Below are 14,886 nucleotides of genomic sequence, written 5' to 3' on the forward strand. Positions count from 1 at the left end.
ACTCAGAATATTTATCTGATGGTGGGGAAAAAACAGCTATTCAGACCATCTTGTTCCACATTGGACAGCAGCAATTCTCAGTATGGTAAAAATGTATATAAATCTGATCAGAAATTATGTGAACTCTGATGGGTTTGGGGAGGGGGGAACCAGAGCTTCAAATTCAGGCTGCCCTAGATTTTACTGATAAGGAAAAACTTTACAGATGAGTTTTTGTAAGACAAGTTACTGTTCTCTCCTTGCTCTCTATCCTTAGGATTTAGATCCTAACTGTTGTTGGATGTCTTTGCCAGGCCATGTTCTAATTAAGGGAATTTAGCACTTCCCAGGGCTTCTCCCATCCATTGCTAGGTTTACTACATGTCACAGCAGAATTTCTGTGCTGAGACCAATAAGGGGAAGCCTGTTACCAGTCTTCTAACCAAATAAAGATTTTCATACATATATTTCATATATATGTATTTGTAGATATAAAAATATTGAAATACAAAATCTATTAATTTTGCTGTAGCAATTCTGAACAATATATATCCACTAAGGACTGTCTGAATGTGGCATGTGTCTGTTGTTTCAGTTTTTACAGTCTTCTAAGAATTATGTAACTTAGCTGGCCAGTTAAATATCTAGCAACATTAAAGACTTACCTTTCTATTTTGACATTTAGCTCCTTATGAAATTCTGTCAAGTAGAGCTTCACATGATGAACTTATTATGCCAGAAAAAAGTGAGGCAAATGTATCAACATGTTTGTTTTGCTTCTAGCTGTGTCTGATCCAAGCAGCACGGTCCATAGACCTCAGCCTCTCCCTCCCAGCACTGTACACCAAAGCAGCCTCCCTTCAAATCCAGAGAGCAGCTCTGCCTATTGCCTACCCAGCACCAGGCATGGATTTTCCAGCTATACAGACAGCTTTGTGCCTCCGTCCGGGCCCTCAAATCCCATGAACCCTGCCATTGGCAATGGCCTTTCACCTCAGGTCAGTCCTGTGTTTTCAGACAGAGGATTTGCTGTATACCAGAACCAAAGAGTCTATTCCCTCAGGCCATAGTATAATGAATTGCCAAATTTAAACCATAATGTATTCTTTATACAAGCCACATGATTTCAGTTTGCTAGTTTCCTTTTTTTTTTTCTTTTTTTTTTTTTTTTTCTTTCTCCTACTGGCTGAATCAAGAGTCATAGCTTATTTAATTTCACGTGATATATAATGTAATCATGCAAGCTTCATGTTTACATTCAGTTGTCAAGCATTTGTAAAGTACTGCTATTTTCCTGAAGATCCATGGCTAGGCACAGAAAGTAGATTATTTAGTTTTTCTATGAATAAAATATCTCTTTACAGCAACCTCACCAAGGTTTCACCAAATGGTCCAGGAAAATTACAGGCACGTTGTATGAGGAGAGTTCCAAGGGCTGAGCAGTACACATTGAGATGAGCCATAATCGAGTTATAAATACATAAATTAGGAGTATTACTGCTCTTAGGCAATATCTAAATGCATGAATACCATAATTGTTTTTCTAATTTGCATGAGCTCCTTTTAGGAAATCATGTTAATAAATTGGCTTAATAATTGAGTGTCAAAAGGTTGGTTAAATTTTCCTACATGCAGCATCTGTCTGAAGCTGACATTATTAGCTAAAGCTTGAGTGGATGGTAGTTTGTTGTATTACTGAGAGCTTTGCCCAGGTGCTTGGAAAGAGATGTCCACTAAATTCTGAGAAGTCACAAAGAGGATGCAATCTATAATTACAATCGGGAATCTCTTCAGGGCTGAAAGTGAGAGTTTTAACAGCTTTATCATTTTCTATCCTTTTTTCCTCTCAGTAGTTAGGAAAACAGAGAGAAGCTCGGAATGACACAAATGAAAAGTGAAAAGACAATTATACTCAATTACACACTAATCACTGACTATCACCACTGCCTAAGCAGGCAGAGGGCATTCTAATAGGCAGAAAATGAGATTTTAATGGCACAAAGGGTGGCCAAAATAACGACTCGTATATCTTTGCCTCCTTGGTTTTCTTCAACTTGTGGTTTGCATCTCGGGAGTACGGTTCCTGGTTCCTGTGCAACGGTGATAACTCTGTGCAGCTGAAAAGTTCAAAGGCACTGGAGTTGAAAAGAATGAATAACAAAGGCAATGAAATAAACATTTTTGCCCAAAGGCAAAAGTTCATAAACCCTTTTTTGTAACAGTAAATGTAATTAAGTTTCACAGATTCCTATAGCGTAGAGTGGGGTACAAAACTGTATGACTTGAAACCTCTGGAAAAAATACCAACAGAAAAACAAATGGTTGTGCTTCCAAAAAGACTTGAATGAATTTTGTTCTAGAGAACTCTTTTTTTTTTAGTGGCTAGTTTCACAGTGTGCAAGTCTTCCACAATTTTGATGTACAGATCTTTCTGTATTAATCCATCCAAAGAAGTGGTTGGTGTCAGCTGTGTGTATGTTGGTTCTGGCTATGGAAAATGTGATCTTTTCCTTTCACAAAGCTCTTATTGTCTGTGACACAGAAGTGGAGCACAACAATATAGAAATCTTGTGATGTCTGGGCAAAGTGGGACAAAAAAGTGAGGCCAATCTTGCTGATTTGCGGTTTGATATAATCAAAAGGAGATCCTGGAATAGATTGCATGTCTTTAATCAGTTACTGTGCTTTTTTACACCCAGCCCTGTCTTTATGCTATGAATCTTCTGGGTTTTGTTGTTTTTCCTTAGACTTTTGAAACCTTTTTCTACCTCAATGCTTAGAGGCCCTGGCCCATTCCTGCATTTATGCCACCAGGTTTAGGAGAAGGCTGATCACATAAAAGCTGATGTTTTGTTCATCACTGGATGCAGATGGGAGATTACTTATTTCCATGTACATTTCCATGAGCAGTTTCTTGGTAACTGAATGATTATTTCACTGGCTGATAAAAATCATTGCATCAAACAAACACGCAAAAAACCCCCAGTTCTAAATTCATGCACTGTTATCAGAAGTTCCTCTCAAAGAAGTTGGGGGCTCAGAAAACTTATGTGTCTGTGAAACGACATGTGTAGGCTCTGAGCTTATATAAGGGAGTGACACAGCCTCAAATATGTAAATTATGTGCAACAAACTGTGGGACTCTGGCAAAACAGCACTTATGCTTTATGCCTGAAAGAGCAGCAGCAGACGTCAGTCACATACGTGTGATGTTACTGGGTACAAAATGCCTCTCAGGGTGGGCTGTGTCACAGTGCATCCCCTCCCTTCTCAGGCTTCCTCAGGGCTCTTCCTGCAGGCATCCAGGTGGCTGCCAAGTCAAAACCCAGTTCAGTGTTGGAGGTTTCATGAAGAGAGAGAAACAGGAGATTTCCTGCTGAGTGGGCATGTTGTAGTACTCTGCCTGTGTGCATGGAATTTAGATGAGAAGGAAGGAAGGTCTTTTTGCTAGCCAGTGGATTTTTGACCACAATAAATCTGGGTGTGTGAGCAATTAACATAATGTTTCCACCCATTAATGTCCTCTCAGGCAAGTGCTCTGGATCTACAGCTGGATGTAAAGCTGAATTTACAGTTACTTGAGGGGGCAGGGGAAGCATTGTCTGAAGCTCAAAAAATCCTCTGTGATTTAAAAAAAACAGCCCTCAGAACATGCAAAAAAAAAAAAAAAAAAAAAAAAAAAATTCTAGTTTTAAGATTCACAGGATCATATTCATACTAGACTTGAAATTCCCTTTCCCCTTTGACTTCAATTTATTCCAAATGAGGGGTTCTGACATATGGACCCCTGGGGAAGCTTTATTTCCCACACAGGATGTTTTCTTTCTGACTTTGTTCTGAGTATGATGGACAAAGATGATGTTTCAGGCAACCACTGGGTAATGGCAGAGAAGGAGAGATGGTTAGGGTGCTCTAATTTTCTTTTGGTTATCTTAGCCATGAACTTGGAAGTTAGAGAAGACTATGATTTAGTCAGGTTTAGGAAGCAGAATGCTCCATGGTGTGCCTGTCTTTCAGTGACATAAAGTGGTTTTGCTCTTGCTTGAAAGAATAAGACTAGAAAGAGTCCTACCTCATTAATACTATTCAGTACTTTTTAACATTAAGACAAGAACTGCAGCTCTCTTCCAGACGATGGATTACTCTCCTGGTTCAACCGGTTTACGTGCTGCTATCTGACTGTGGTGAGACAACCTCTGTCTTACAGACCTGAAAATGGTTGACTTTTGCAGGAATAAGATGAGGATTAGTGTTTTGAAATAGGGGTAGCCAGAAGTGTTCTTGTTTGTATTTCATGGAAAAGCAAGCAAACTGCTAGCATGCCACCTCAGCCAGAGCTCTATAACTATAGCGCCAGAACAGAGATTACTAGTGTGTAATATATGTAAATTGAATATTTTTGTGTGTTTTATGCTTATTATGCAGCTTCTTCACTTTCATGCATACATTTATGGGAATATTGTATTTCGTTTTCAAATTAGTTTTCTGTTGCTCAGTAGATTTTCTTTTAACAAACATTTGTTAACACAGAATTCTTAGGGAGTAACATATCTATGTGCTCATAAATGTGTATGGGGCTTAAGCATGGAGCTGCCATGTCACTGTCTGATCCTGGCATTAACAGTCATCACCAGCTCTTCCATGGAGAGCAGAGCAACTGGAAAGCCACTTGTCTGGGAAGTGCAGGTGTATGGTCTTACTACACAACAGATTGTTTTTAAGACAGGATATCAGTATTTTGAACTGCTTCATTTAAAATCAGAAAAAAGGCTTTTCCGCTGTACATGAGCATCCCTTGACCTTGTCATGTGCTTTTTATTAGTGGCAAAGCAGCAGAGCTTTCTCCAAGCCAGGCTGTTCAGAGAGTTTGCTAGTTTTGAAACCTGCCATTTCATACCCAGACTGAACTAGTAGGTTTTTTTTTTCCTGGAAAGAGAACAAATGTGCATAACCTCTTCCCCAATGGACATAATTTTTTTTCCTCCTTGTCCTTCAGAAAAGTTCTCCGATCTACTTTTCCCTCTTGCTTGTCATCTCCTTCCATGACAAATAAACCCAGAGATTTTTAGAGTCTGTAGTTTCAAATGGGAAGTGGATTGAGTGTTGAATAGGTTGTGTGGAAGATCATAGCAATCTCTAACAAAGTCTGCAGTTCTCATGCCATTACCTGGAGCTCAGGAATAATCTTGATGAGAAAATTTCAAGCTTTCTCTGAACAGCAGTGAAGATGCAAGCTGTTTCAAGGTTTCTTTCTTCTACTGTCAAAACATTTCACTGCCCGAGTTTCAGAATGATGCTGTAACTCGTTTTGGTAAGAGAGATCTTAGGCAATTGGCTTCTCTTAAGCCTTTGAGAGCACTTGGTTTGAATTAACTCAAAGTATGGATCTGATGGCAGCTGTCGAATCAGTTAGATACATTCATATTGTCTTTAACTCTGCTTTTAAGGGGAACACAGGAACCAGTGGCTAAAAACTTGCATTCCCTCATAAAGAGGAACAGAAGAGGAAAATAAGAGCAACCACTAATTTATTTTATTTTTCCCTATACCTTCTGTTGAATTACTGTCCAACTGGTTGTCCTTAGAAACATTTCATCTGGGTACAAGTCCCACACCAATGAGAAGCTCAGGATCTTCCTGACAATGAACTTGGCTTTGAGACCTCTTTCTTAATGACCCAAGAGCATGAGACAGAGGTCAGGGATTTCTCTGTGAGAAAGATAATTTACTTGATATAATTTTCATGAGCATGAGTTGTGGTTTGTAGTTTTTTTTTTTACTAAAAAAAAAAAAAAAGTTAAGCCAATGGGATTGATTATTTCTGTGCCTGGAATGGGCACAAATAGGTGGGGTCCAATAGTTTCATAATTGTTATTGTGCAAGAATAATTGTTTTTAAAATATGAAAATATTTAAATATAAGCAAATATTTATATAGAATATAATATATCTAATGAAATATATTAATATATTAACTACAGCAATAAAAAAATGACCTTACATTTTTAATATCACCTTCACTTAAGTCTCTGGGCCTGGTTTCCACCTTCGTTTCCACCATGCCATTCCACCGTGAGGGGAAGTGGGCTTCAGCCTTTGAAATTAATAGGTCTTCTCTTACAGCTCATAAATCTTACATGGAGATGAAAACCTCTGGACTTTTCTGGAAACTTAAGCCAATTGTACTGTAATTACATGCGAATAAATTTTTAGAATACAACAAAAAATATAACTATATTAAATTAAAAAATGTAACAGTACAATGACATGAAATATAGAACACATCTCAGTCTCTTGGTTTTATTAATTCTTTTTAAAATGACATTGCTCACAAAACTGAGTGATCTTCTTCCATTATAATTTGTACCACTTAGAATATACACAAGCTGAGTATTCGGCACTGCAGCCCTTAAAATATATTTTTTTACTCTTGCTACACATTGAAGTTCAATTTGAACCACTTGTTGAGTGAAAGTATGAGTTAGCCCTTCCTGGTGAATATGATGGTGAACTTCTAATTCTTTAATGAATTTTCAAAATAGAAATATAAACAGGAATCTGAATAGTTGTATATTTTTTCAGTTAAGGACTGGTATGCGAATGAGGGCTTTGTTGTGAGTAATCAGAGAAGGCTCTCACTTGAGTCCTGAAATTATGCTCTATATTTTAGATTTCCAAAGAAAGGTACTAAAAAACCTCTGGGGTGTTTCAGTGAAAAGCATAAATTGCAGTGGGATTGGCAAGAGCAGAACTTCACCCTTAGCAAAGACACTCTAGAAAACCATGGATCAACTTTTAAATGCTCAATTTCCTTCGAAGCTTCCCACTCCTCTAGAGGTGACTTTCATTCCATCAGACATCAGTAGAAATAATATTTTCTTAAAAAAAAAGACTGAGTGTTGAGTCGGGGTGCAAAAAGCCTTCCTCTAGTCCAAATAGCAAAATAGCTATTTTTCCTTCTTGGGGCTTTCTGGTTTACTTTTTTTGTCCTCGTGTTTTTGCAGCTTTTCCATACAACCAGGAACAAGATAGTTGGCTTCTCTAGAGATTATTTGATAACCCTATCTAGTCTTGTGACTCCATGATCCAGCACTTGAAAAAAGACAAGTTCAGTGACAGACTGTGGTGATGTTGTGAACACTAGTGATCTCCTGCAGATAAAAATATAATTCATGAAGGATCAAGTTATCCTCCTAATTGCACTAAATATCCATCAGTACACCTTCTCTAATTTCAGTGTAGCTACCACTGATGTCTAGTGGTGTGAAATCAACATGAGGTCCCATTTGATATGAGTGTGCAGGAGGTCAGACCATCAGATGCTCAGAGTCAGTGTGTTTGCTCCTATTTTTATTAACCAAGTATGTGCTTCCAAGTGCTTGCTGTTTGGCATGAAAAGGCTTTCTGTTGAGTTTCTTCATATATTTGACAGAAATATTAATACATAAAATGAATCAGCAACATGTTTCTAGGATCATATAGGTATTGATCCATGCAGCTAATTAGTCTTCTAAAATCTCTCATTCTAATGCATTAGAACCATCCTTTTTGTCTTCTCTCTTGTGCAATAGTTTGATTTTTGAGAGATTTTTCTAAAGTGGAAAGAGTTAACAGCAGGTTATGCCATTCATCTCGGAAGGAGTTTGAAATTTTCAATGTTGGTGATGAATGAGGGTATCTGACCCACATCTGTTTTACATTAGAATGGAACATTGCCCTGACATCTTTAGGAGCATTTGTCAAGATTCCCTGGACAGAGCTTCTGTAAATTACATGCTGCAAATGTGTCAGGGTCAGATAAGAGGATATCATTAACTCCACTAAAGTTTACTCATGATTCTGTCAGTTTGACTTAATACGTTAACTGCCAACAACCTTCCTCGAGCTGTTTCATTAAATCTTTCACTCGCAGGAGGAGAAAAAAACCTATCACTGTACCCAAAAATATTGCACATGTTCTTTTCTCATATATCATATTAATTGCAGGCACGGTCACAAAGCATATTAAATGCAGGCATGCGTAAATGAATTAAAACATATGAGAATTTTATTGTGCCCATGGTAGGTCCTACATCCTAAAATACCAACCACATTAACAGGCATAATGTTTCATTTAAATAGAATAAGCTTTTTCTCGGTTTAATGGTCTTTGTTGATAATAGAAGTATTTTCTAATAGCTGATAATGGGGCAGATGTGGTGTACATGATCTTTAAGGCTTTCATCATTCAATTCCTCCTCCTCTTCTTACTTGATTATATCCTCAGCTCGTGATGCTGTGCTCAGCCCAGCAGCGAGGGATTTGTCCCAGTGAATATTTTGGTTTGCTTGGGGTGTACTCTCTGAAAACTATTCTGCAGAGAGTTTAGTTGCAATTTGCTGTGTTCTCTCTGCTTATTCCTAATTGCACCTTTGTTTTCTAATAGACTAGAACTATTTGATCAATTCTGTATACTGCTTTTTTTATATGTGTGATGATGCATCGATATTTCTTTGTATTTTTTTTTTGAATGAGAACAAAATATATGTGGCCACAATAGTACACCCAGTTGTGTGGTTGTGGTTTGTTGGGTTTTTTTGGGGTTTTTTTCTTGTTTTGTTTTGGGGGGGAGGAGGGAGGGATCTCTTTAAAAAAAAGAATTGAACAGTTGAAACAGCTAGGTGTTTGATCAGCCCTTGATTTTTCTTTCATCTTCTTTGGGATCCAGATCAGGGAGGATGACAATTACTACTTTGGCTTTCTCAAAGTAATTCAGAGGGAAGTACATGTTTTCTAGCAACTGGGATGGTGGATCTGTTCAGTAAACTTATTTTCTTCCCTCATTATTGTAAAGCAATCAGTCTGTTTACCATTTTAGAATTATACTGTTCCACGCTAGCAGAAGATCTGAGTTGCAAAATCCAGATCTTGTAGACCAGTAGACAGAGGTTGCTGAGCATCTTGCAGACATGGCCCATTAATGGCTTTCTAATTGATTAGGTGAAAGTCAGCCATGCCCTTCCTGTAACTCCTTGTACGGGTGATAAGGTCATGGCACATTCCCTATGAAAGCTTTCTGCCCTCAGGCTACTTCCCTTATAGCTTTCAAAACAGACATGATGAAAAATCTAATTATTTAGATACTAATCAACTGCAGGATGATTCTGAAGGCCTCTGAAGAAGATATTTCTGAGATGATTACTGTTTAGACTTGAGTTTTCTCCACCTGAGAGACAGAGAACTGTGTCAGGTCTACCCCAAAATGTCTATTAGGTGCATATGAGCTTAATAAAAAGATGCCTAAAGACTTGTGTTATCTGATTCATTTAAATTTTTTAAAGTAAACCTCATCAAATACTAATTTTAGTTGGTTGGAGAAGATAAATCTCTATCCAAATATAGATGCTACCAAAAATGGAGTGGGTTTTGCAGTCACATCTGAATCCAGGTATATATTTCAAGAGTGATATTTAAAATAACTTCCAGTCCCAAAGTTTTTGACCTCACCGTTTTTGCTGCTGAAGTCCAAATAATGATGTAGGTGATATTCTATTGAAAATACTAAAGAGAAAAAAAAAAAAGTTTAGTTCAAGTACATAGTTGGTAAAATATCTATTTGCCCAGTTCAACAACTGGTCCTGCAAGTGCAGGTAGAAGCAAGGTGTGATGGGAGAACGTGCGATTGGGCCAACATAAATATTTTTCAGAGCAGTAATTTTAAATGTAAATGTTTAAGTTAAGCTATGTTTTTAGTGGATCCTTCTCTTCTTCTAAATTTATTAGTGTTAATTTTAAAGAACAAGGACTGAAATAACCTAAATGAACATAGTTTCTAATAGTGTACCCTGCTGATGCAATGTCAGATCATTAACCATGATACGTTTTCATGCCTATATAATTTTCCAGTGGTATAAGAGAAATATTTAATATCTAAAATAGAAATACTTTTTAGAAATTTTCTTCTAAAAATTAGTTCCTGAAAAGCATGAATAAGTTGAAACCACAATTGTTTTCAGCATTTAGAGGTTTGTGGGAGAAAATGCTGCACAGTTTGCTAGTGCAAATAATAAGATTTTTTTGATCTGTGGTGATCCCAGTGATATTTTAAAATTGCTTTTTATTAACCTCAGTTTTTTAGTAGGTTTTGTGCAGTGAAAATGTTGTTTGAGCTAAATGGAAAATAACTTATAGATTGAATCCAGATTTTGTGTTTTTAACCTAAAAGTTTTAAGATTTCAGTATCCAAATGAAGCCTTTGGCTATATATTGAAACTTCTTTTTGTGTGAATGCTTCAGTTTGTGAAACACTCAAAATGCCATCAGTTAAATTAATTTTTTCTGTTTAATGAAACAAATGAAACATACCAGTGCTGTAAGTAGCAGCTGAACTTCTTTCTTAGCATTTCTTTTTTCTGAGGGAGGTCTTGGGTCCATCTGATATGGAGATGTTTTGTGTTCTTCATGCCAGTATCAGAGTGCCTTATTTTGAAGTACTCAGGATATGCCTCTTGCTCTGCCCCTTATCAGACATAAAAGACCAGGACACATCTTTCCTACTTAGGTCATCACCTCTGGAGCTTTAGTTATTTATTAATTTTTTAAAGGTCAGCACTGGGCCTACCAGTTGCCTACAGTAATAATCCCTTTTCTTCTGCAATAGAAAATAAATACAATTCAAGAAGGAGCATCAGAACTTTAGGGACCAGATATTTAACAGGAGCATAGATTTATTCTTTACAAAATAGACTCCAATTTTAAGAATTTCTTTTTAGTTTATTTTAGGAAGTGCAGTAAAGCAAAATTATGATGGAACAACACACGTGTCAGGTATTTGTAATGTCTTTTTGGAGTAAGAACAACCTGTAAATGATGTAAATATGATGTTTTGGCAGAATCTGTACACTGGTTATAAGCCACAAAGTATTTCTCAGGCTTTGAATCACAGCATATTCCAGCAGGAGCTGTTATCTCAATTATTTTCAAAATGTTCTGCAAGGGTGTGCTGGAAAAGGAAATGGATGCTGACCTGTAGAGTGAGTGATCCTTGTACAACAGTAACTTAACACTGTAGCTTCCTTCACTCATGATTGAAAGCACAGGTGCTTTTGAGTTTATTATTTTTCTACCTCTTTTCAACTAGAAATTATGGCCCAGAAGTTTGGGCTTTTATAGGGACAGGCATGAATTCTCTACTAATCTCTTTTCAGCTAATCTAGACCACTGGTTTCATAGCTGTTCATATACAAGCAGCTTAGTGAGGAAGTCACAGTCAACTTGAAGGCAGTCTGGAAGACTTGGCCCTTTGTGTCCTCTAACTCAGGGGACAGAGTTGGGAACTGGGTGTAAGACCAGAACTTTTCTCTGTCACATCCATTTCAACACAGGGCTTCCAGCAGCCAGAGTTCTGGATGCTCTGCCCCTTCCCCACACATTGTGGTGTGGGGGCTGGGATCCTTTTTACTTCCATTGGTGCTGTGATCCACTCCAAATTAATTTCATTTTAATGTCTGCTGGTTTTGGGGGGGAAAAAAATAGTGAACTTGTTCACAGATTTTCTGTGTTTGCTGATGATACAGGAGAGCATGGCTCTAGAGCCTCTACTTGCTTCTCACCCTCTTTTAAGTGAGTCCTCAAGGAATAAACGTCTGCAGAGATGGGGTATGGAAAGATTTAGGACCTGAAAAATCATAAGTTTTAAGAATTATTTTCCTTATTTTCCCTTGGTATAATTTTTTACTGGCTGTTAGCCATTAGGGTCTTTCTGGTGGTTGACAAGCAAATGCTCAAATAACAGCTCAAATACCAAAATCAAACGATAGACTTGAGTATCCCTGCGGCTCTGCAAGCAACACAGTTCTTCACCTGTTTTAACCCTTTTTATTATCTGACCTTTTATTTTAGGTAATGGGACTCCTGACTAACCACGGTGGTGTGCCACACCAGCCCCAAACTGATTATGCCCTGTCCCCTTTAACTGGGGGCCTGGAGCCCACCACCACGGTGTCCGCCAGCTGCAGCCAGCGGTTAGATCACATGAAGAGCTTAGACAGCCTGCCCACGTCCCAGTCCTACTGCCCACCCACCTACAGCACCACAGGCTACAGCATGGACCCTGTCACTGGCTACCAGTATGGACAGTATGGACAAAGTGAGTATGCCATACTGGGGAGAGCACCACTGGACCTGTTTATTAACTGTCCCTATTTTCTGTCTTTAATAAAATGATGAACAGATAGAAACGGCTGCCTGCTCCTTCTCTCCAAAGCTGAGTGGAGTGCACTGGTGAGATAGTTGTATTGGAGCAAGATTTTCTGCTGCATAATTATTTTCTTAAGTGATGTCAACAACATCTTGATGTTATTAATTGTTGAGACATGAAACCTGATTGCCATTAGGTAAAACATAAGGGTTGTCCAAAATGAAATAACCACTGGCATTCCACTATTAGAAACACATGTTCTTAATGAGGTCAGCTCAAGAATCATTACAGTGTATAATCCCAGATACATAGAGTTTTGTCAAACTTGTCCTAGGAATAAAAATATTAGTCTCTTTCCTTTGATATATCAGTATTAAATATGACAATGTCAACCTGTAGTTGGCATGGCCCCATGATGTGAGGTTGTCACAGCATGACTTAAAAAGCTTCTTTTGCTTTCTTGCAGGTGCCTTTCATTATCTGAAGCCAGATATTGCATAAATGAACTGTCCACTTCAAGTGAAAGCTGGTCTTGTTTTCCGGTCTCACTCCAAGGCTTGGATACGAGGGATCTTCTCAACACACTGCAGTCTAAACTGGGGCAGTCCCACTGAGAGAAGCTGGCTTGCTGTGTTCTCTCCAATCATAGCTTTTAGTAGACTTTGGAAGGCTGGACGAAGCTACACAGAAGACAAAGGCCAAAAGCAATAATGAATAAATAAATGGGACATGGTTCATTTTGAGTGGGTATACAAAACAGAGCAGTATTTAATATCACTGCCTGGCAAAACATTCCGTTTTTGTTGTTGAAATTAATGTGCATTGATTGGGACAAATAGAACATTTTGAAACTTGGAGCAGCTTAGCTCTGCATACTCTGACTCATCTGACATCCAGTGCTGACTTTAGTCTAACTTTAAAACTGCTCAGCTTCTGAAGCAAGGACAGGAGAACCTCTTTCATTTTACACACTGGAAATTGTCATCAAGAGGAAAAGTCACAGTCCATAGGAAGCTAGGATAAGTGTGAAAGACTTCCCAAGCAATTGAGTGGTTACCTTACCATGCTTCTGTACTCATGTTGTCAATGAATGTCACTTGCAAGTTTTGCTTTACCAAGAGACAAGATCTTGTGAAACAGATGGTACCTTTCTGTATGTGGAGTTTTCCTAGTCTGTTGTACCTTTTTAAACAAACGCAGGAGAAAAAAAAAAATCAACAACAATGTAACTGAATTATCAAAACTGCCTAGCAATGTGCAATACTGTGTACCTCACACAAACTTTGGGATCATCCAAAGTCAGATAGATAGAATCAGAACTATATTTTTGCAGGTACTTTTATTTTTGCAGTGCATGATTCCTGATGAAAAAAAATACAGATATGTTGTGGTGTGCTGGACAACTAAAATCCAGCTTGCTTATCATGATTTAAAGGTCGTTTTCAGGAAACAATACGAAGAAATAATTACGTTTACATTCTTTTTAGTGAAGTACAGGACATGGACAGAGATGGACCTGTATTTGACACATTTGTTTAAATTATACAATAATATCTGATATAGAAAATAAAATTATAGGAACCAAGGTTTACAAGAAGTTTTCATTGTGACATTTTAGAATGTCAATAAATTTGTGTTTTGTGTTGTTGAGAGGAAGATGAAGATGGAAGGCGGTGTTATTTATTTCTCTCTATTCTTGGAAGGAAGAGGGAGGCAGAACACAAATACATTCCTTTTAGCATTATGGACTATGATGTAGTGAGTTAGGCTAGGTTCAGTACAGAGGTTAGCTCAGTCTTAAGGGTGATGGAAAATGAAATATTATCTTTGTGTTGCAGCCTCTACAACAACAGATGTTGTAAAAAATGAAAACAAACCCACAAAAATTTCCAAATATAAAAAACAAAAAACCCCCCCAAAAAACAAAAACCAAACGTCTTTCATGTAAAAAGTTCAGTAAATATTTACTATTTATAATGAATAAACATTATGAAGACTTGCAAAGCACTGATTTTGTCCTAAAATGTAGTATTGTGCTAAATACATCAATGCATTTTAATCTGAATATAATGAAGAAATAAACCATGTTATCTTCAATGCCAACTTGTAGTGATTGTCAGTGTATTCTGCACACACCAGAGGGCTGGGGGAGGCTCAGGCAGCATCTGTGCTCAGGTGTTGCTAATGTGGAACCTGGAGCTCACGTTATAAATGAACTATGCATTTTTCAACTGCTGTTGTTACCAGCAGTACATCTTCCCAACATGAGAAAGACTTTTGTCTTTACTGTTCATTTAAAAGAAAGAAGAACCCAAACCAAAACAAAACCAGCACAACAGCAATTGGGATGCCTTCATGCAGTGCAAGAACTTTGTGGTCAGTTATGGGTGGTATTTGTCCTCAATCATTTGTTTTCCTTAGAAGCCCAAGGAATTTTATAATGGGCTTATTCACAAACTGATTGAAACATGAAGGAAGCCCCTTCAAAATGAATGGAGTAAGTTCTAGTGATACACACGTTTGTGAGGAAATTTTAATTCACATTAGGCTTGGTAGAGGTAGAATTTCCTGATAACTTTTTGAGGGAGGTAGCCACTTAGAATTTTTTGAAGTTTCTTTGATTTTTATTTTTGTTTTATTTTGTTCTTTTAGCACTAGCCCTCTTCCATTGAAAAAGGAGGGGATATACTTTGTGAAAAGATGACATTAAAGAAGTACTGAAAATGGTGA

General features: G+C 37.6%; 1 protein-coding gene across 6 annotated transcripts in view; it reads left to right on the forward strand.

Moving 5' to 3' along the window:
* Positions 1-14,259, forward strand: part of PAX3 (paired box 3) — a 78,745-nt gene extending 64,486 nt beyond the window's left edge. For 5 of the 6 annotated variants that reach the window (XM_071751813.1, XM_071751816.1, XM_071751814.1 and 2 more), the window contains 3 exons: positions 763-977; positions 11,859-12,105; positions 12,623-14,259. In XM_071751813.1, coding sequence (XP_071607914.1) covers positions 763-977; positions 11,859-12,105; positions 12,623-12,657 — 497 coding nt within the window. In that variant the 3' untranslated portion in view covers positions 12,658-14,259. The remainder of the gene's footprint in view (positions 1-762; positions 978-11,858; positions 12,106-12,622) is intronic. The other variant, XM_071751818.1, reaches the window with a different exon arrangement.
* The last annotated feature ends 627 nt before the right edge of the window (positions 14,260-14,886 follow it).

The sequence above is a fragment of the Heliangelus exortis genome, chromosome 9 (assembly GCF_036169615.1).
Source record: "Heliangelus exortis chromosome 9, bHelExo1.hap1, whole genome shotgun sequence".
Classification (NCBI taxonomy): Eukaryota; Metazoa; Chordata; class Aves; order Apodiformes; family Trochilidae; genus Heliangelus; species Heliangelus exortis.